Source organism: Microtus oregoni, unplaced genomic scaffold (assembly GCF_018167655.1).
Source record: "Microtus oregoni isolate MIOR12 unplaced genomic scaffold, Mior012 000027F_ref0000203, whole genome shotgun sequence".
Lineage (NCBI taxonomy): Eukaryota > Metazoa > Chordata > Mammalia > Rodentia > Cricetidae > Microtus > Microtus oregoni.
Genome location: NW_024543086.1, coordinates 4,384,573 through 4,406,508, shown reverse-complemented (window position 1 = coordinate 4,406,508; position 21,936 = coordinate 4,384,573). Strand labels below are relative to the sequence as shown.

Sequence of the window (21,936 nt, the reverse complement as noted above, 5' to 3'; positions counted from 1 at the left end):
CCCCCTTCCTTTTTTTTGTTTCTTCGAGACTGGGTTTCTCTGTGTATCTCAGGCTGTCCTGGAACTCACTCTGTAGACCAGGCTCGAACTTACAGAGATCCACTTGCCTCTGCCTCCCTGAGTGCTGGGTGTGTGCCAGCACCGCCCGGCTTCCTACCTTCTTTCTTCCCCTCCTTTCTTCACTCCCTTCCTTTCCCCAATCCCAACTTATTTCTGAGGACACCTCATATGAATCAGACTGACTTTGAACTCATCATGTAGCCAAGAATGACTTTGAACTGCTGCTTCCCCTCCTGAGGGCTGGGGTTTTCTGCAGTGCTGGAAATTGGACCCAGGGATTTATATGTGCTTATGTTAGAAACAAAGAATAATTGTATTGCACAAAGGAACATATGAACAAAATAAAAGAAGCTGGACAAGCAGTTCTTTTTGCAAAAAGGGTGGGACAGGAGCCAGACCTGGCTAGCAAGCATGAGCACACTGGGACAGAAAGTCCACCTGGATTTTATTCTAACTCAGGTGTTGACTGTCTTCTCCCCATTGGCTGGGAGCTGCTGACCCATCGCCAGCCTTGGAAATTGACTAGTTTTAAAAGGATCAGTGCAAGGGAAGTATAACAAGGGTGAGGGTCACGAGTCAGTGTTTCAAGTTATGGGAATGCCATCAGGCCCTTTCAGTAAACAAAAATTTTATCATGTGGAGAGATCAAAAGGTTAGGATAATAGATAAGAAATTCCTGGAATTTAGGGCCTTATTGGGCAAACTACTTTTATAGAAAACAAAACCCTTCACCCCTCACGCTAGCAGTCGGGCGCTCTACCAACCAAGCTACTCTCAGCCCACCTTTCCTCTCTCAGCCTACACACACACTTCCCTCCTTCTTCCCACCTCCTTCCTCCCTCCCTCCTTATCTTCCCGACCCTTCCTGTCTTTCCCCTCCCTTTCTTTCACTTCCTTCCTTCCTCCCCCCTTTCCTTCCTCCCTCCACCCCCCTTCCTTTCTCCATCTATTTCACGCCCGTGCGCACATGTGTGCTGTGCTTTCTTTCATGCCTCGGTGTGTGTGTGAACATTAGGGGACAGCTTGCAGGAGTTGGTTTCTCCTTCTGTGATGTGGGTCCTGAGAATCCCATAGCCTTTCTTATTTTTTGTGTTTATAATCATATCAAAAATAGTTCAGAGACCTGTGGTTCTTAAAGGGTTTTTAAAATATCTAGGAAGATTAATTTTTAAACAGCTAGTCATTACTTTGAAAGGCTAAAGTGAGTTAGGTAATGTCTCAGATTCACTTAAGGCTGTTGAAAGTGAGCATCCTATGGTCAGAAATAAGTCCTGTACTTGATTGAAGCACAATGTTAAAAATAGAAAGTCCTGGCTTAAAAGCAAACAGATACAGTACAAAGTGAGCCACCTGCCCCTGCCAGGCTGGAGACCCCAGACAGGAAGTGAGGGGACCATCCCTAGCTCCGCCTCCAGAGACAGCCTTAAAGAGAAGGAAAATGTCCTGAAAGCAGCTCACATCTGAAATGCTCGCCCAGACCTTCCTACAGAGAAGACTTAGGGATCAACTGCGAGGGCTTCTGAGATGCTCGCCCAGACCTTTATACAAAGAAGACTCCGGTGGATCAGGAGGAATCCTGTGTCTGGGGACTGGTCGAGGCCATACAGATGAGAGCTGTGTTGTCCAGAACTCAGCCACATGTGGCTGTCACACACTTGAAATACCACTCTTCCACATTATAATGTGTAGAATGTGCAGAACACACGCTCAAGTTTTACTTTGTGAAAAGGGTATAAAATGCCTTTTAATCTCCCTTACATGCTGATAAGACTTGGTATATTTGGTTTTATAAAGTGCACTGTTCCTTGGTTTTACCGCCTTTGTTTTTTGAAATGAGACTCATAGGAAAAGAGACTCCTTTTGGAAAAGCTCTGGAGAGGAGCTCTGTAGGTAGCTTTTCTCCTCCTTCTGATGTGATGTCCAGGGATGTGGGTGGGCCTGTTAGCTTTTGAGAGTGGAGTGAAAATTTCTTGCAGGACTTCCCCTGCATCTTCTGAAATGTGAAGGTGAAGAATGAAGCCTAGGAAAGGGTGTCGAAAACCTATACAGGATTTTTTCTTGAACTTGAGATTCTCAACGTTGAAATTGACCAGTGGCTCGTCTTTTTCAGGCAGCAGGGGTGCTTGAGGGGGCTCCCAGAGATGGGGGCCATCTTTGAGGCACACATATTTGCCCCTAGGAGGAAGACCAGCTTGGCTTGTCCAGTCCAAAGGGCACCAAAACACAACATCATGAGTTCAGCCAAGCAGGAATTGACCCACTTCCCCCACCAGCCTGCTGAGTCAAGGGGGAGGGAGAAGTCACCACCGTTCTCCTTGCTCTGCCAATCCTAGGTTATCTGTCTTAGCAAAGGAGGGGAGGCCTCAGAAGTGCTGCCCCCTTATCACCCCCTCCTTACCCCACTTTCTCATCTTCTTACCCCATCTTTTACTCTTCTCCTCTTCTTCCTTTTTCTGTTTCGTTTGTTTGGTTATTTGAAGCAGACTGTAGTCTGATCCAGGCTGCCTTGGCTGCCTTATAGTCTTAGTATTGGTAGCTTAACTAAGGTTGATAAGGGAATAAAATGATGTCCATGATATTAAAGAGTATTTTTCTTCTCACATTGGTTTTAAAGTAAATTCCCACTCCTGTTTCAGTAATAATAAGCTTTTGGATTGGAGATGTAGCTCTGTGGTAGAACTCCATTCCCAGCACGGCAAAAAAAGAACTAACAAATATACAGAAAAGCAGTAGTGGTGTGCTGTTAAAGAGAAACAAATCCTTTAAATGTGACATGATTTCATAGAGGCTGCAACCTTCCTGGAGTTACTTCTAATTGTGGAGCCCAGGATCTGTAGAGTTCAGTACAAGGTGATTTTGCTCTACTCAGCCTTACCCATCGGAGTAGGCATCTCACAGGGCAAACAGCTCATCCCTGGAGCTTCAGGGGGTTCCCACTGTGACTTCCTCACAGAAGCAGGGCAAATAGTCTCAAAGAGAAAATGCCTTCTGAGTCAGGATCTCTCAGAGAAGATAGGAGAAGTATCTCCAGGGCTCTGCCTGTGCTGGCCTGGACATAGGGGAACTTCAGAGCTGGGGGTGAGGGGGAGCGTGCATCATGCTGACCAGGGAGATGGAGGCTTCACAAAGCTGAGCACCCTGAAGACAAATGGTGAAGTTGTCTCATCGCTGCCACCAAAGCACTTCCTCCCAGTCTTTGTTTTTCTGCTTTCACTTTGTGACTTCATGCTTTAGTAAAGGAAACCCTGTATTTCCACCATCAGACAGGCTGATTTTATGATGATGAGGAACTTCCTCCTGCATCCTCTCAGTTCCTGCTGCCCCTCCTTCCCTTCCCTGCTGTGTGCTCTGCCTGCTGAAGTCCAGCTTCTCTGCTTCTGTCCTCCTTTTCTGCCTGCCCTCTTTGTATCTCCTCATCCTTGCTTTTGTTTTACTCTCTGATTTATCAGCTCTGTCTCTAACATGTTTTGTATTTTAAGTTTTTGTTCTGTGTTCTTCCTATATGAGATGTTTTATTGGCTGTTTCCCTTATTATTTCTTTTCGCGTGTTGCTCAGATGCATCATCCATCTTTTTGGAGGAAGGCTTGGTTCTAAAGGTTTATCTGAAGGTGTCTGTCAAAGTCCCTAATGTTTTACCTCTACCAGACTTCTAGCATACACCCATAGTCCTAGAGCAGCTGGGGAAATGGAGGCCAGCCTGGGTGGCAGTGAGATTGTCTGATTCACCTTGAGCATATAACCTAAGCAAATATTAGGAAACATGTCCAATTTTAAGTTGCTCATTATATCATAAAAGTGCAAGGTTATCACAAATGTGTGTATGCTTGTTCATGCAAGTACTGTATAATTATGTGATTCTGAAAAAGGCTAACTGCTAATGTCTTGTTAAATACATTCAACATAATGTACCTCACAAATAATAACAATAACTGCAGTAGTGTAGACTGTACACTGATCATTATATAAAATAGTGTTGTATAATCAGGGTCGGGAGAGGTGATGGTTCAGTGGTTAAGAACACCTGCTGCTCTTGCAGAGGACCCAGGTTCAATTCCCGGCACCCACATCTTGCTGTTTACTATTGTCTTTTAGGTACAGATCCAGTGGTAGGGGTTCTGACTCCCTTTTCTGGCCCTCTCAGGCACATACATGTATGTTTACATGCAGACACATGCATTACACATAAATAATAAAGTATAATAAAAATATTTTTAAAACAGAACCTCCCAAATATTAGTATCTACTCATGTACAGAATAAATCTGCATGGGCAATGAATGAGTGACGCGAACAGCTGTCACACAGTGGGCTTCACATTGACCTTGTGTGTGTGGCTGGGGAGCAGAAGAGACCCAAGATCCTCACCCTGTGTCTCTGCACTTCTCTCTGTCCCGATTGAGGTGAACTTCAGCCCTTCTGAGGACAATCGGTGCAGACTTTTCAGCCTTCACTCTTAGGATTGAGTCACTGGGGGGCTTATGTGGTTCAGTTAGAGATTAGGAGCCTCAGAACAGATGGTGTCTTGGCACAGTCCGGTGATGGGCAGGCAGCCTTCATCTCCGGCTTTGTGTATAGTGCAGAATACTCAATATTGAATTACCTTTGAAAAAGAAGCAGCATGAAAAGCAGTGGCTGAATTATTGTGACTTTGAAATAGACATTTAAAAATCCTTTTTCTTTCTCTGTGTTGGTGGCACACCCCTTTAATCTCAGCACTCAAGAGGCAGAGGTAGGTTGATCTCTGAGTTCAAGGCCAGCCAGGGCTATACAGAAGAACCCTGTTTCAAGTAACCAAAAGAAAAAAAAGTTTTCCTCTGTTGCTCAAGCCATCACAGATGTTACCAAGAACTATAGAAAGTTGGTTTCTTTTTTTTCCCCAAAAAATTAGCCTTAGGAAATAAGCACTCAGAACTCACAGGATATTCAAGTATGTGATTACATCCAGATGAAATAGAATCTGATTTAAAATACTGTTCAAGAGCTGGGCGATGGTGGCCCATACCCTTAATCCCAACATTCAGGAGGTTGAGATGGGTGGATCTCTGAGTTCAAGGCTAGTCTGAAGGCCAGCCTGGTCTGCAGGTCGAGTTCCAGGACAGCCAAGGCTACACACAGAGAAACATGTTTGAAAAACAAAAACAACCACAAAAATATTTTTCAAAAACTACTCTTAATTTTTTTTACACTCTCTCTTTCTGTGTGTGTGTGTGTGTGTGTGTGTGTGTATGTATGTGTGTGTGTGTATGTGTGTGTGAGGCTTGGGAGGGAGAGAGAGGGGTCTGTGGGGCAGAGAGAGAGATTGGGGGGGTTGTCCATGGGCACATTGATGTCATAGGGCAGTTCTCTCTGGGTGTTCTCTCATTCTACCATGATGGTCCCTCCAACTTGGTCATCAAGCTAGACAGCAAGGCTGGCCTTACAGTGCCGTCATCATCAATTGTTTCTGTCTGTGGATCCGAATGCTCAGGGTTAATGCCATCTGTCTTCCGTTTCAGGTCAGCTAGTGGTGTGTACCCTATGTTCCTGTGTCATGAAAACGAAACAGATCTGGCTCTTTTCGGCGCACATGCTCCCTCTGCTGGCACGCCTCTGCCTCGTCCCTCTGGAGACCATCGTCATCATCAACAAATTCGCTATGATTTTTACAGGACTGGAAGTCCTGTATTTTCTAGGATCTAATCTTTTAGTACCATATAACCTCGCTAAGTCTGCATACAGGGAGTTAGTTCAGGTAAGAGTGCTGGGCACCTGCAGGTTGGTATGTTTCTGTATGGAGAATAGTTCATTTTCATGTAAGCTCTGGCCATGGTGACACTTCCTCACAGCTTAGAAGAAGCCCCTCTTCTCAGCCCTGTTAGGGGCATCCAGTTTGTCCTAGAAGTTCTTCTGTGGAGAGGGCAGGAAAGGAGCAACTCTGGGTGCTGAGTGTTTGAGTTCACACCCCAAGGCTGCTCTTGGATACCTAAATGACCTTGGCATTGTAACACTATGTTCTCTTCATAGGGTAGCTGTGAGATTCAGATGAGCTCTGGGTGATATATATTGTCTTAGCTATTATACCAAAGATGACGAAAATAAGAAAAGTCAAGTACTTGGCAGGCAGTCCTTGATTTTCCTTCTCTGTATACAGTTTCTTCCTTTTGTTTACCTGACCTTTTCAAACCGGGAAGCTAAGTGGGTTGGGATTGCAATGTGCTGGGTCTCAATTAGAAGCAGTGCCGGAACGAACTGCTTGTAGTTGTCTTTCTCCTCTTCCTTAGCTGTGCTCTGGGACTGGTGAGTCCCAGATTTGACATTAGAAGAGGAGGGCTTCTGTTTGATGTAACTGACGAGCAGTGTTGTAAATGAGCAGTGTTGATGTGCTTTCTCTTCCACCTCTTGCTGTGTGCAGGACTGTCTCATACAGAAACCCTCAGATGGGCCTGGTATCTACCCCTCTGGAGAGCTGTTCTTCTGTGCTCTGCCAGCAGGTCTTTCTTTGAGTACTCGTCTCTACGCCCTGGACCTTAGCTTCATCCTAACGTCTTTCCTTATGCACTGTGATTAACCTGAGTGGCCTCCCAGAAGTAGAACTTTCAAAGAGAGATTTGCACACAGTGTAGAACTGTCTCGTGTGGGAGATTGTGTTTGTATTTAGGATGAGAAGGGCGAGTTCAACTCAAGACCTGCATTTTTATCTTTAGATCATTGTGGCATGGAACAAGTTTAACATATAATAGATGGCGGCCATTTTATAAACATTTATGTACATCAAATATTTAATGGCCATAAGACAGGGTCTCTTTCTCAATGTCATGGTCACCCCACTGGTTGCTGTGTGGTTCTCAAGTCACTAGGGTAAGAGGGGTAAACATAAATTACAGGTTATGACTTGAGAATTACATAAGTAAGAAATGGAAAATGTCCAGGTGTTCTGTTCTTGAATGGAAAAGAGGCAGCCTACTGTCTACTTTTGACCATGACAGCTAGTTAAGGAATTTGCTTAAATCTTATCTTTTTTGTTTTTTCGTTTGTTGGTTGGTTGGTTTGTATTGGTTTTTTTGTTTTTTGTTTTTTTTTTTTTTGTTTTTTCGAGACAGGGTTTCTCTGTGGCTTTGGAGCCTGTCCTGGAACTAGCTCTCTAGACCAGGCTGGTCTCGAACTCACAGAGATCCGCCTACCTCTGCCTCCCGAGTGCTGGGATTAAAGGCGTGCGCCACCATCGCCCGGGCTGTATTGGTTTTTTTAAGATAGGTTTTGTGTGTGTGTGTGTGTGTGTGTAGCCTTGGCTACACTGGAACTTGCTCTGTAGGTAAGACTAGCCTTGAACTCACAAGAGATCCACCTGCCTCTGCCTCCCCAGTTTAAAGGATTAAAGGTATACACCACCATATATTTTCTAAATGGGAAAAATAGAAATTAATTTTGACTAGGTTGTAGAAAAAGCATTTGCTTTACTGATGAGAAATTTAAATTTAGAAAACTCACAATGTGAGATTGGAGCAATAACTCTGGTTAACAGAGCTTACCGCCCTCGCGAAAGACCTGGGTCCTGATCCAGCACCCTCATGGTGGCTCAGGGAATCTGATGCCCTCCTGTGGCCTCCGAGGGGACATGCATGTACATTGTACACAAACACTTAATGCAAGCTCACACACATCCACATAAATTTTTTTTTAAAAAAATCTGAAAAAAAATAAGCGCAAATGAGTGTATTTAATATCATACCTCAAACTCTTTATATTTTATTGAGACATGGAGAGATTCCTTTGGCTGCTGGGTTAAGGATTTGTAGGCCACCTGTCAGAATGCTACTTACTTACCTGGGTCTGGTGCCTGATTTAGGAGCTCTAGAAGCTGGATTATGTGTGTCATCTCAGATTTAATAGTCGATAATTTATTCAATATTAATACATGTTAGTGGGGTTTATGAGAGATGTTTACAAACTGAGGAACTGTGGGTTGTGAGGTTAGTAGCTTTTGAAGGTATATCCTTTTCCTGGAGGCAATGCATTTGGCACACCAAATAAATTGAGAATGGTGCTTGATGAGCGTGTGGGAGGAGCAGGAGGAGTCCGTTTGTTTGTGGGAAAGGCATGCTGACAAGTTCTCTTCGCTCCTCCGTGAGGAGGACAGTGGAGATGAGGTACTCTGTTGTAAATGTAGCAGTCATGAGGAATCACTAAGCAATTTCTTTTTATAATTTTTTTATTTCTGGGTGGTGGCGGCACATGCCTTTATTAAACCTAGCACCCAGGAGGCAGAGGCAGGTGGGTCCCTATGAGTTTGAGGCCAGTTTGACCTACAGAACCGGTTCCAGGACAACCAAGGCTACACAAAGAAACCCTGTCTTGAAATACCAATAATTTTATTTTATGAGTGTTTGCCTATGTGTATGTTGTGCACCACCTGTTTGTTCCGTGCCCTTGGAGAGCAGAAGAGGGTGCCAGATCCTCAGAATTGGAGTTACATAGTTGTGAACTCGTGTGGTTCCAGGAATTGAACCTGGCTCCTCTGGAAGAGCAGCCAGTGCTTTTAACCTTGGAGCCATCTCTCCAGCCCCACCTCAACCCCCATTTCCTTAATCAATATGGTTTTCGTGCTTATTCTGATTGTCTTGATTAGACATGAATGTCAAACAGGTGTCCTCAAAACCATATGGAGGTCATTGTGCTGTGAATCCGACCTTCTCTCTGAATTACTGGGGCAGTGTACCATTGCCAGCCCGTGCACACGTCATGTGTGAATAGGAGTGGGAAATTCAGACATGCGAAACTGTGCTGCGTACTGTGTATCCATCTGCCTTTGACAACGTTTAGTGGGCGCAATCCTGCAGAGAGAAGAGCTGGCTAATCTTGAAGTACTTGAGCTCTAAGGCAGCTTTGTCTCTCTCTTCAGGTAGTGGAGGTGTACGGCCTCCTGGCCTTGGGAATGTCCCTGTGGAACCAGCTGGTCGTCCCTGTGCTTTTCATGGTCTTCTGGCTTGTTTTATTCGCTCTTCAGATCTACTCCTACTTCAGCACCCGAGATCAGCCTGCATCCCGAGAGAGGCTTCTCTTCCTTTTCCTGACAAGGTAATTCACCCTCGGAAGAGAGAACTTGGATCTGGGACGTCAGGTGTGCGGGTCCCTCTTCGCAGTATCACAGGATTGTGTTTAATCATGATAGCTCTTCAGCTGTGGGGGCCCTGTCTGGCAGCGAAAGGCTATGTGGACTGACGTGTGGTGATGTGTTTGGCTGCCGTGGGGACCAGGGTTCAGCGAGGGATTTGTGAACATGTTACTAAGATGGTGGTCATGTTGAGCCTCTCACCTGCCACTGCTAAGCCCCTCCCTTCCCCTTTACCTTTCCAGCAACCTTGAGAGACAGGGACCTTTGTCACCATTTCCTATTTACAGCGGGGAGATTCCAGAAGTCTCCCTGGTGACAAGAGGCACAGCTGCCACTCAAGCCCTATCTCTGGGCTATTCTGTGCTTGGACCATATCCTCATATCCATGTTTTGCTTCTGTGCTGAGATAGTAAAATAATTGGTAAATGGATGTATCCTAGCACTTCTCTGTTCAGCCCCAAAGGATTCAAACACTTGGTTCTCAGGATTTAAGGTTGTTTGTGGGGGAATGGGGGTGTGTGCATATGTGTGTCGGTGTGTAGGTGCAGAGGAGGGTGCTGGGTGTCCGGACCCATTAGTCCCTGCCTTATTACCTCGAGACTGGGTCTCTCGCTGAACTTAGAGCCAGGCTAGTTGCTAGCAAGACCTAGTGATCATCCTCCTGCCCCTCCCCTTCAGTGCACAAAGCCACACAGCGTTTTAGATGGGTGCTGGGATCCGAACTTGGGTCCTTGTGTGTGTGCAGCAAAGCTCATTCACTGAACTGTCTCTCTGGCCCTGCATGAGGCTTTCTCTTTTGTTTTAGGTCCTGTGTGTCATTTTGCGCCCGCAGCCACTGTAGTGACTATTGTGAGCTTACGTTGGGTCCACATTTGTCATTTCCACTGGGACTGTATTGGAAATGCTCAGTTCTCTCTGTCCATACCTGGGTATGGTTGTAAAGTAGTTGTTTAAAATTAAATTATTTTGCCAGGCGGTGGTGGCGCACGCCTTTAATCCTAGCACTCAGGAGGCAGAGGCAGGCGGATCTCTGTGAGTTCTAGGCCAGCCTGGTCTACAAGAGCTAGTGCCAGGACAGGCTCCAAGGCCACAGAGAAACCCTGTCTCGAAAAACTAATTAACTAACTAACTAAATAAATAAATAAAATAAAATTATTTTATATAACCAAATAAAATTAAAATTTGAGGCAATGGCAGTGTGGTTAATACTGCTGAACTTAGGGGCCTCCTGGGTAGTGAGGAGGTCCTTGCTACTGACTGGTCACGTGGGGGGAGTGCTGACAAGTACCCATGTGATCAGTAGGTACAATCTGAGCTTTTGAACAGCTAATAGTTGTCATAACAACATGCATGTAGCATAGGTTACTGTGGAATATTTACCATCATCTGAATTACATGGTTTTGGAGGCATGAGCAAGGTTTAAACTCACTGGAATTTCTGCATTTGATGGTGGTACATAATAAAAAGTAAGGACCTGGGCTGGAGAGATGCCTCAGCGATTAAGAGCACTGGCTACCCTTCCAGAGGTCCTGAGTTCAATTCTCAGCAACCACATGGTGGCTCATGACCATCTACAATGGGATCTGATGCCTTCTTCTGGCACATAGGTGTACACACAGAACACTTGTACGGAAAATTAAATAAAGTTCAAAAAAAAATTAAGGACCTTGCTGAGATGTGTTACTGTGTGCTGGGTATTCGCTGCTGTCTAGAACAGCAGGTGGTGAAGTGGCTTAAATTGCTTATGGTGGCCCGGGGTGGTGGTACACTCCTTTAATCTCAGACTCGTAGGCAAAGCAGGCGGATCTCTCTGAGTTTGAGGCCAGCCTGGTCTACAGAGCCAGACCCTGTCCCAATAAATAAAAGAGCAAAATGAAAACCTAGCTTCTCTATGGAATGATGGGTGCCGCCGCCTCAGATTGGGTCCTGAGTGATTGCTGGCGACTCAAAGGCTTAAGATGCTCTTACTGCAGATTGAGAACTCAGCTGCCCACCTCTCATTTTCCAGCATCGCGGAGTGCTGCAGCACACCCTACTCCCTTCTGGGCTTGGTCTTCACGGTGTCCTTTGTCGCCTTGGGTGTTCTGACACTCTGCAAGTTCTACCTGCAGGGATATCGCGCCTTCATGAACGATCCTGCCATGAATAGGTAAACTGGTCATGTATAGTCTGAGTACTGATGTGGTCTTTATGGATGTCTTTGATGAGTTTTAGAGAAAATGGAGTTTTTAGGATTCTTTGTCTTGACTAGCTGGTTGCAATATTGAGATTGAAGAACTGTGAAAAACAACTAAATTTCAATATGAAGAATATATTTTAGTTATATGTATATTCTGATGAATATTGGATATTTCATTGCATTTTCTAGATTTTGAGATATCAGAAAGCTTGCTTTTTCCCATTTGAATCACATGTCCTGTTAAAATCATATTTCTATTGTGTGTGTGTGTGTGTGTGTGTGTGTGTGTGTGTATGGTTTGCCTGCATGCATGCATGTACCATGAAATGTCTGAAAGGGCAGAAGAGGGTATCTGATCCTCTAGGACTGGAATAATAGAAAGCTGTGAGCTGCCCTGTAGGTCCTGGGAACTGAGCCCAGGTCCTCTAGATGAACAGATAGTGTTCCTAACCATTGAGCCATCTTTTTAGCCCCATCTGTAAATGTCTTCACAGAGGAATAGCTAGGATCAAATCACCATTCCTAGTACAAGAACCTTTGATATCATAACCAGTTACTCAGATTCCTCTACTGATATTTTTAATACTTTGCTCAGTTAAGATCTGAATAAGACCTCTGTTGCACTTTCCTGATCCATATTTTAAGCTCGCTTAATATAATATTTAGATTCCTGATGTTTTCTTGTTGAAGACAGCAGGTCATTGCCCCCTGGTGCTTCTGTGGTGTTAGAGAGCATGCCCCACTTCGCTGTTTTCTCTTAGCACAGGTTTTCATTTTTGTGCAGCCCATCTGCAAAGTCAGTTATTACCAGGAGGATTGTTGAGTTGGCAGGTTTGTTCAATATACTCCAGTATTCAATTGATTGATTGATTAGCAAGTTTTCTCCATTATTATTTTACCTGTGGATATTGTCAAAATTGGTGTGTTCCCCCGTCCCACACATTCCAGTGTACTATGCAGTATCGTCACGCTTTTAAATATTTTCTAACATTGTTTTAAATGATGCCTATTATTTCTCACCTGAGGCTTTTTTGTTTTGTTTTGTTTTCATGAACCAAACCAATAGAATATTATAAAGTCATGAGACTTTTTGGGTATATATATTATTCCATATGGAAATTAATTACAAAAAGATTTGTCTTTGTTTATGCTGTTTAGTGCTTCTTATCCTTTTTTTTTTTGTTGTTGTTGTTGTTGTTGTTTTTCAAGACAGGATTTCTCTGTGTAGCCTTGGAGCCTATCCTGGCACTAGCTCTTGTAGACCAGACTGGCCTCGAACTCACAGAGATCCGCCTGCCTCTGCCTCCTGAGTGCTGAGGTTAAAGGCGTGTGCCTGCCTACTTCTTATCTTTTTAAAAAGGATATTTTCTTTTCCAAGAAGCAAGTATGTTTTTTAAATAAATACTTTTGTGTTTAGCTTGCGCGTGTGCGCACGTGTGTGTGTGTGTGTGTGTGTGTGTGAGAGAGAGAGAGGTGGGGGAGGGGGAGGGAGAGATAGATCAGTGAGATCTGTGTATAGATGACGCTGTGAGTCTGCACGTTCCATTGGCTGTCTGGCAGCAGAAGGCTCTGTCTCAGTGGCAGTCTGCGTAGGAATTGTTCATTTGACAAGCTTCTTTTTTCTTTCTTTTGTTGTATGGTAAACTCACTGCATGCTTTTGAACATGTAAGGATCTGTGTACATCAGTATGTTGTGTCACACTGATGCAATGGGACACGCAGTCACTTTGCCTACAGATAGGTTTTAGCCTGAAATGTCAGCATAGCTGTAAAACTGTGAGTCAGCAGTCAAAGCCTCTGAAGTGCCTTCTTGGAACTCCATGGCCTTTGGAACATGAACTGACTTGTGCACTGTCTGGCTGTCAGGGGGATGACAGAAGGAGTCACTCTGCTGATCCTGGCAGTGCAGACCGGCCTCATAGAACTTCAGGTGGTCCACCGTGCGTTCCTGCTCAGCATCATCCTCTTCATCGTCGTTGCCTCCATCCTGCAGTCCATGCTAGAGATTGCGGATCCCATTGTTTTGGCGCTGGGAGCTTCCAGAGACAAGTAAGGAGCACCCTCATCCTCTTTGATCCTATTGCTGTATCTTTTCCCACATCCCGCCTGTAGGTTGAAGGAGAGTTTTGGAGAGGGGAGATGGCTGGAAATGTGCTGTTCCCTTGGCTGTTTACTTCCTTATAGGAAGTTTTTGACGCTGTGTCTTTGTATGTCATTCATGTGTTGTATTTGCCTGTGTGTGTATATGTACATGTCGAGGCCAGAGATGGATTCTGGGTGTTTTCCTAGATTCCTGTACCCCTGATTTATACATGAGATTTGATGACTGAGTTAGTCTAGTCAGCCAGCTTGCCATGGGGAATCTGGTTTCCGTCTCCTGAGCACTGTGATTAGGCAGTTGCCTCCCTGGGGAATCAGAACTCTAGTTCTCAAACTTACACGGCCAGTGTTCTATCCCCAGCCTGTGTGTAAGAGCGCCCTGTAAGTGTATGAGATGAGGTACGATTTTATCCTATGTAATGATAGTTAAAGGAGACAAAGTATTAGGGGGAAATGCAAGTGAGGAAGAAAGGATAAGAAACATAGGTACCTACAGAATTGCAACCTTCTTTGATGGTCTTTTAAGAAGTTGCAACATATGGAGGGATGGCCTAATGAAGGCTTTTGATGCCATATGGGACCAAATAAAATTAGTAGCTGGATCTGTGTGCATCTAGTATTAAGAACAATTTTAAATTATGTTTATTTTTATTTTTTAAAATTATTGTTTATTATTATGTGGAGTGTATGCAGGTATGCATTCACTTGTGTAGAGACCAGAGGTTGATGTCAAATCAGAGTCTCTTCTCGCATAGACAGAGAGCGAACGACAGAGGTCAATGTTGGGTCAGGCTCTCTTACTGATCCTGGAGCTCACTGATTGGCTAGACTGCCTGGCTGTCTAGTCCCCAGGGCCCTCTTGCCTCCACTTCTGCTGCTGAGATTATAGACATGTGGCCTAGCACACTAACTGAGCTGATGAAGCCGTGGCTGCAGCCATGGAATGCATTAAAGACCTAAAACCCAAACCATTCTTTCTTCAAAGATACTATCTTGCATACTGGGAATATTGGCTTAGTGGCAGGGGGCTTGCTTAGAATGTTTGGAACTTTAATTAAAACAAATGTACAAAACTAATGATACTATTATGGTTTGTAGTTCATTCAAAGGAATTCCATAAAAGACTGGTTAAAAGTAAGTCACTATTCTCTCCATCCATGTTCCATCCACGTTTTGATGCTTGGTTCTGGAACTACGTTTGAATTATTGCTTGGAGAAAGCAGTCTCTTGGGAGGTAGAATTGTGAGAGCAGATTTATAAAATAATTGAAATTAGCATTTTAATTACAGTTTGTCAGCTTCGCTCAAGTGCTCCATCATCTCCGTGGGCAAACGTTTTATAAAATTCTTTTAAAAGGTACTGTGGCTGCAAAAGTCATTTTGCTGGTGCTCGCCTTCTCAGCTGTGTCTCAGTTAATCCTAGTGATGGTTGTCAATTACAGCTACTGGAGATTTGATCTTGGAGTTCAAGGTTTCTCCATAAAGCATGTCATATATTTAAGGGTAGGTTCAGTTGAAAGGGTATTGCATGGGACTAAAAATTGGGGTGCTCTGACCTAGCTACAGTCACTATTCTGTTGTTTTTTGAGTGTCTTTTTAAGATACATTAATTAATTTTGCATATTAGTGGAAATGCTAGAATACTATAGAAAGTTTGTAAAGGACAGAAAAACCCCAAATTGCACTCCAATAAAAACTAATTAGCAGGTGAGGTTCTTCATCCCTTCAAGATGTGAATCCAGTCTCCTGTTTGTTTCTTCTCTATCAGAACCAAATGCAAAGGAAACTTAGTGGGGAAGCCTTGCCTAAGGGTCTGGGCCTCCCACCCCCATTCCCCAGTGGTCCACGGTAGTAAGGGGACCCCAGTAGCTACCGTGAATGGGAAAAGCTGTGAGAAAACCATCACCCACCAAGAGTGCCTGCAGAGCTAAGGAGCGGGCCACCTTGCCTCACTGTTCTGGGGAGGAAGCCGATAGTGACTGCCTTGATGCTAAGAGACTCTTGTGTCTGTCCAGGAGCTTGTGGAAACACTTCCGTGCTGTGAGCCTCTGCTTGTTCCTCCTCGTATTCCCAGCGTACATGGCCTACATGATTTGCCAGTTCTTCCACATGGACTTTTGGCTTCTCATCATCATTTCCAGCAGCATTCTGACCTCTCTCCAGGTGAGCCTCAGATTGACTCCGCACTGCCTGGTTGCTCACAGTCCTTCCCAGCAGAGGAGTCAGACTCCTGGCGGTCCCTGTGCACTCTTTACTAGAGCGTTTCCATTTATGTGAGCACAGCTGGTTATGAAAATGCTAGATAGGCGCAGCTGAATATCTCTGGGGTCTTTTTGGGAGGGGGCAGAAATTCCTTTATGATTAGAAGCATGACACTTACATGTCATGAAGACACTGCTTTCATGCATGTTACCTAGACCATGTGGTTTTCCATTTGTGGTAATGATATAAACATTTTGCTTTGTTTTTTTTTTATGGTGAAAATAAGATTATATTTAGAATTAGCCATCTGGACCAAGTTTAGGTGATCCCAATTTTGTTGGCAGTATCTGAATCATCATAATCATGAGCCAGCCGAACACAAGCCTGCTCTCGGTCCAGTCTGAACAGGCTGTTGACTTTGGCCATCGATGTCATGGAGTTTTTACACAGCCGGTTTTCTCTGGTGCCTGTTGTCCTTGTCATCTACAGGAATACAAGTGCACCACCATGTTTGCCTTCGATCTTCTTCATGACTGACTAGGTGGTCAGGAGAATTTGACAGTGGCATAGTGTTCAAGCTAATTTCTCCTGGACGAGCTCTTTTTGAAGGCGTTGGGGTTGCCTTCTATCACTGTCTACTTTCTTGGCCTTCAGGGCCTTCCTTTTGGCTTTGGGAGGGGCTGGAGGCCTCCTTTGTTTTTGGTGCCATCTTGACAAAAGTATATATATATATATTTTTTTTTTTAAAAAAAAACAATTTAAACCTTTCAGTTTATCTTTGCAAAATTATACAATGCAGAGTTGTCTTATAATCCTTAAATTGATAAGAAACTATAACACTAAAATATCTTGGAGCTTGTTTAGGGTGGGCTTTTCAAAGTATATGTCTACTCAAAAATACCCTTATAATATATATCTATACAACTTATGTTTGTACACATATGATATATACTATAAACATTCATAGCTAACATATTATCACACACATAAACACACATGTTCATACATGTGAACAACATTGTTCAGACACGGCAAGCTTATTGTGACTTTGGAGGACTTTGCTGCCTTTTCAGTAAGCAGTTAAAGGAAACGTCCTGGAAGTGACACTCTCAGACCTGTTGTGGAGAGCAGAGGGCTGAGGAAGGTCAGCGGAGAGCTGATGGGCGTGGGTGACCCTGAGGACACTGGTTACTTGTTGAATGCTGCTCCGACTATGGTGTCTGCCATCTCAGTAGCTGGCCACCATCACCCACGTGCATCACCTTTGGCTCTTTAGAGCGTATTTTTATATTTCAGTCTTCCCTGGGTATGCTTGAGATTTTAAATATGGTACCCTAAAAGAACCAAGAGTGTGTTATTTCTTTAGACTTAGGGAGAAATGCTTTCTTATGATCAATTCTAATAATAAATATACATTTTTCCAGGTTCTGGGAACACTTTTTATTTATGTCTTATTTATGGTTGAGGAATTCCGCAAAGAGCCCGTGGAAAACATGGACGATGTCATCTACTATGTGAACGGTACTTACCGCCTACTAGAGTTTCTTGTGGCCCTTTGTGTGGTGGCCTACGGCGTCTCAGAGACCATCTTTGGAGAGTGGACCGTGATGGGCTCCATGATCATCTTCATCCATTCCTATTACAACGTGTGGCTTCGTGCCCAGCTGGGATGGAAGAGCTTCCTACTCCGCAGGGATGCTGTGAATAAGATTAAGTCTCTCCCCATCGCTACGAAAGAGCAGCTGGAGAAGCACAATGATATCTGTGCCATCTGTTACCAGGTGACCCGCTCAGGGGCCGTCTGTTTGGGTGGATCAGGTGGGGTGGCCCTTGGGGACGACAGCATGAACCGGTTTCAACGTAAATGTCCAGACACAATTAACTTCTGGATTTGGAAAAAATAATGGGGTTCATAGATTAGATTCTTAAAGACCTGATAAAATATATCCATTTTACTTCTAAATTCAGTTTTAATATAGTCTTTCAAGTTCTAATTATTATTGTTTTCAATATTATTGCTCACCCATAAATAAAGGAGAAACAGGTTAAGTGTATTTTATATTTACTACTGAATACACACAGAGACACAGTGTTCACATATATGTATGGTTAAATATATCCTAGCAACCAGGAGTCAGCAACTTCTGAAAAGTGGTGTGCCAAAATTTTGACTTTTCCTTGTGTCTTCTGGGGGGTTGGGAGCAGTGTCTGGACTTAAAGCTGCTGAAGAGTGAATGTTGTTCTCTCAGAGAATTCCAGTCCTGTGGGGTTTGGAGCATTGGTAGAGGCAGAATACAAGAGTACTGTTGAGGATGGATGGACAGACGGCCTCATGTCAAGATGATGGTTGCCCTCTAGTACAAATGAAAGATAATTTTAAGTCATCTTAGATATTTGTAAAGCCTAGAGTTTGGTCCTCCTGTGGGAGGACTGAGTAGCAGCATTTAGAATTAAGCTGGAGGTGTGGACAAAATTACCTGGCAACAGCTGCAACCAGGCTCCATGTAACATCACTGGGCGTGTAGGCTGGTGGCAGACAGCTATAGATAGTGTTGCTGTGTGTGAAGTAATGATTTTCCTCCAGAGCTCCTTGTAGTTCAGATGCTGTAGGTGTGTGTGTGTGTGTGTGTGTGTGTGTGTTTATAAAACTACCAATGGCAGGAATTTTTATCATAGTAATATAAAGCTTCCACTTGTTAAAAGTGTACCGAGAACATCTTTTTGTTTTCTTGCCAGCATTTGATGCACTGAGGATTGTGGTCCTGAGTCTGGTCATGGTCCAATATTCTCTTTGTTTCTGAAGTGGACTCCATGTCTTTTTTAGCCTCATTACCCTCAGAGCAAAGCACAGAAAGAATAAGTTTGGCACACTCAGCTTCGGCAGCCAGTGTCTAAATCTCCTGTGTTGGGGTCCAAGAGTCCTCTTTTTGTGTCCCCTGTTGTCACCACTTTTTTTGAGGTGCTGGAACTACCTGCCGCTCACACATGGAACACGAGAGTTAAGTTGCTTAGCTTCCCGGCTCCCTGCTTCAAAGTCTCCAGGGTGTTACCAACTCTTGGCAAGGAATTTTGGGGTGTTCACACTTCCTTGTTTAAGGATATTAAACAGTACCTGAAAAAGAAATCCTCAGATTTTAAATTCCTGTCAGGCCCTCTGTTCCTAAAGAATATTAATATCAAAAGAGGGTGTCACCGTTCATTGGTTTCTATGATCGTTAATCTTGAGTATCTGTAAGTCATATGAGGGCCTTGTTCTAAGTATAGATTTATGGATCCTGGTTCAGATTTTCTAACTTAGTAGGTCTGGTATAGCCCAAGAATAGGTTGGAATTCTTGAGGAGTGCTGGTTTACACAAAGTGATTTTAAAATGTCTGTGCATTGGCCCTAACACAGTTGCCACTTCCTTGCCAACTCTCTGGTGTTCCATGGCTGAATTTTGTCTCCTTGCATATAGTCATGGACTAGTCTCTAGCTGCATTGGCGCATAGTCGTGGAAAAAGTCCTGTCTGTGTTAGGTTTTTTCCGAGGCTATAATTACTTGTCTTACCCCAGTGGCTCGCATCTCTGTACTGTGTAGTGTAACCTCGTGTTTCCCGTTTAGAAGACAGCTTCTTCTTCACTTTGGGTGGTGCTCCCTTTTGATGTAGTGTCCACAGTGGCTCTTACACTCTGGACAAGGGCAGCAGCTTTATTAGTGATGTCAGATGGCTCCAAGGCCTGGGCTGCAGGGTTTCTGTTTGCACTTCAAAGAGATGCTGGAGTCAGGGCCCTTGGGGTAGCATCCTAAGGTTAAATGGTTGGCTTTTCTGAGGTGCCTCTTTCAACTTCTCTTTCAGGACATGAAATCGGCCGTGATCACGCCTTGCAGCCATTTCTTCCACGCAGGATGTCTTAAGAAATGGCTGTATGTCCAGGACACCTGCCCTCTGTGTCACTGCCACCTCAAACACTCCTCCCAGCTCCCAGGACTGGGGACGGAACCGGCTCCACAGCCTCCTGCAGAGGCTGAGCAGAACATTGTACTTCAGGAAGGGCCCGAACCCCCTGACCATGAGCGTCCACCAGGGACTGGAGCACAGGAAGGTTCTGGGGACAGTAGTGAACACAGCAGAAGCTCGGCTAGTCAGGAAGAGGCTGTTGACCCCAGAGAGGATCCTCAGAGTACAGAAGGTGGAGCGTGTCCTGCTGAGTCCGCCTAGAGGAGAAGCAGCAGGCTTGGAGCTCTGCACCATGGAGAAGGGCCGCCCAAGGTGGAGCTCACGCTCAGATCCGAGGAGTGGATGTAGGAGAGGATGAGGCAGGGCCCTGCTGACATTCCAAGGATCTGTTCCAGGGGTACTCGGTGGACACCACCTGCTTTCCAGCCCACTTCGTGTTGTAGAAGAAATTTTGCAATGTACACTAATCAAAATGTATTTATATGTTCTATGCTGATGTTTTGTGGAGGTTTGCCAAGAAAATTCAATCTCAGCAACTTCAGGAGTGGCCCCTGATTTGCAAGGGATAATGAAATCAGGTTTGAGTTTTTGGAAGGGGCCAAGAGGACAAAGATCTGGAGGTCAGCATGGGAAGATGCAGGCAGAGGTGGAACTGGCTTTTCCTTTCCCATGGGACAGGATCACTCTGATTATAAAGTATGGGTAACAACTAGCCCTTTTCTCCGCTCCCCTTCCCCTCAGTTGATTGGAACCACCAGGTGATTTTGTCGTTTTCTACAGCACCACAAATGGAATCAAAGATGTAGAAGCATTGACTGCAATCTAAGATGGAGGCACACACCCATCACCATGTGCTTCAGAGAAGGGGTGGGTGGGCACTGGGCCGTTTGGGGGACATTCATGTCACCTGAGACCCTTGGACTTGATGCTGGAGTCTTCATATTTTGATGTATATGGACCTTTTGTTAATATGTTGTATACTTTGTTGGCTGTGTGAGGTAAACTAAAACTCTAATGAACACTTTGGAGTCCACTTTTAAAAGGGAGGCCAAAGTGGGAGGAGCTTTAGGGCACTGATGAAGGCCCTGGTGTACTGTTCAATCCTGTGTAATGTTTCATTCTCGCAACTGAATCAAAAGCAGTGTTAAATTCTGGCAACGTTTGCACTTGGGGAATGAGTACCTAACTGTATGATCCCACCCTGCAAATGCCACTTTTGAAGCTGTGAATAGACTTTGCACCCTTTCTTTGACAAGGATGTGTCATATTTAAATTTTTACATTCATCATGGCTACAGGTAGAACTGGGGAGGGGGGGATGTCATTTTTTTATGGGATTTTGATATGAAAAGAAAACTAGTCATTTATTTATACAATAAGCTTGGCTCAAAAAAAGTGTATTTCAGACTTGGTATTCCTACTGTGGGATGTGGTTTTCTTTTTCTTTTTTTTAGTAGCAAATTTGGATGTAAACTGACAGACATAGCTGAATGTCTTAATAAATTTAAATTTGAAGATAATGGTGTTGTGTTCCTGTGCTGTGTTGTGCTATCCCTTCCATGGGTTTCTCCTCTGAACTCCTTCACCACAGTGCGCTGGCCTTGAGGAGGCACAGTTGGTTGGCTGACTTCAGACAGCTGGTGTGTGTCCTTGGCGGCCTAGGCCTTGACGTTTAGAGCCGTCTGCCCTTGGGCGCAGAAAGATCCGAGTGCCGGGGTTAAAGCTGTGACCAGTGACATAGTTTTAATATCACATTTTTAATTATTCTTTGAATTCCATACATTCAGACAGTGTACCTTGTTCATACGCACCCCACCTCCCACCTCCCCAGCACTCCCAGCATGCCCCAGCTTCATGTTCTCTTTCTCTTGGTCCCTGTAACCCACTGAGTCTCATCAGCCCTGCCTGTTGGAGTGGCGGCTGATTTTGCTGGCTTCATCTTGTGCAGGTGACTAGAACCATAGTGAGGTTCATGAGTACAGCGACCACATCACATCCAGCAGACTGCATTTCCCAAGACTCCTCACCCTTGGGTGCACACCTGCTTCCTGCCCCCTCTTCAGTGATGGGATTCTTGAACCCTGGTGGTAGCATCCCAGAAATGCCTGGGAGCTTTTGCAAAAACAAGAAAACCTGACAACCCCCACAAAAGACACCCTTTCCCGTCATGGCTCCAGAACTACCGAGTCAGCTGTGGAGTCAGGAAATGAACTCAAGATTTCCCAGGTCTTTCTCGGCAGACACATTTAGAGTTTCTCCCATCTTTATAGAGCCTGTTAGAAAGCGAAGCAGATGGCTCCCCCTAGTGGCAGTGAAGTTAATGTTGAAGAAGTAGGTAGGTGTTTTTTGTTGTTGTTGTTGTTTTT

At 44.5% G+C, this 21,936-nt stretch overlaps 1 protein-coding gene across 1 annotated transcript in view; it reads left to right on the top strand.

Moving 5' to 3' along the window:
- The window catches only part of Rnf145 (ring finger protein 145), a 46,721-nt gene extending 25,637 nt beyond the window's left edge, over positions 1-21,084 (top strand). The window contains exons 5-11 of the mRNA XM_041676291.1: positions 5,556-5,791; positions 8,939-9,114; positions 11,161-11,301; positions 13,198-13,380; positions 15,446-15,593; positions 17,057-17,413; positions 19,470-21,084. Of these exons, the coding sequence (XP_041532225.1) occupies positions 5,556-5,791; positions 8,939-9,114; positions 11,161-11,301; positions 13,198-13,380; positions 15,446-15,593; positions 17,057-17,413; positions 19,470-19,832 (1,604 nt within the window). The 3' untranslated portion in view covers positions 19,833-21,084. The remainder of the gene's footprint in view (positions 1-5,555; positions 5,792-8,938; positions 9,115-11,160; positions 11,302-13,197; positions 13,381-15,445; positions 15,594-17,056; positions 17,414-19,469) is intronic.
- Positions 21,085-21,936: the final 852 nt, after the last annotated feature.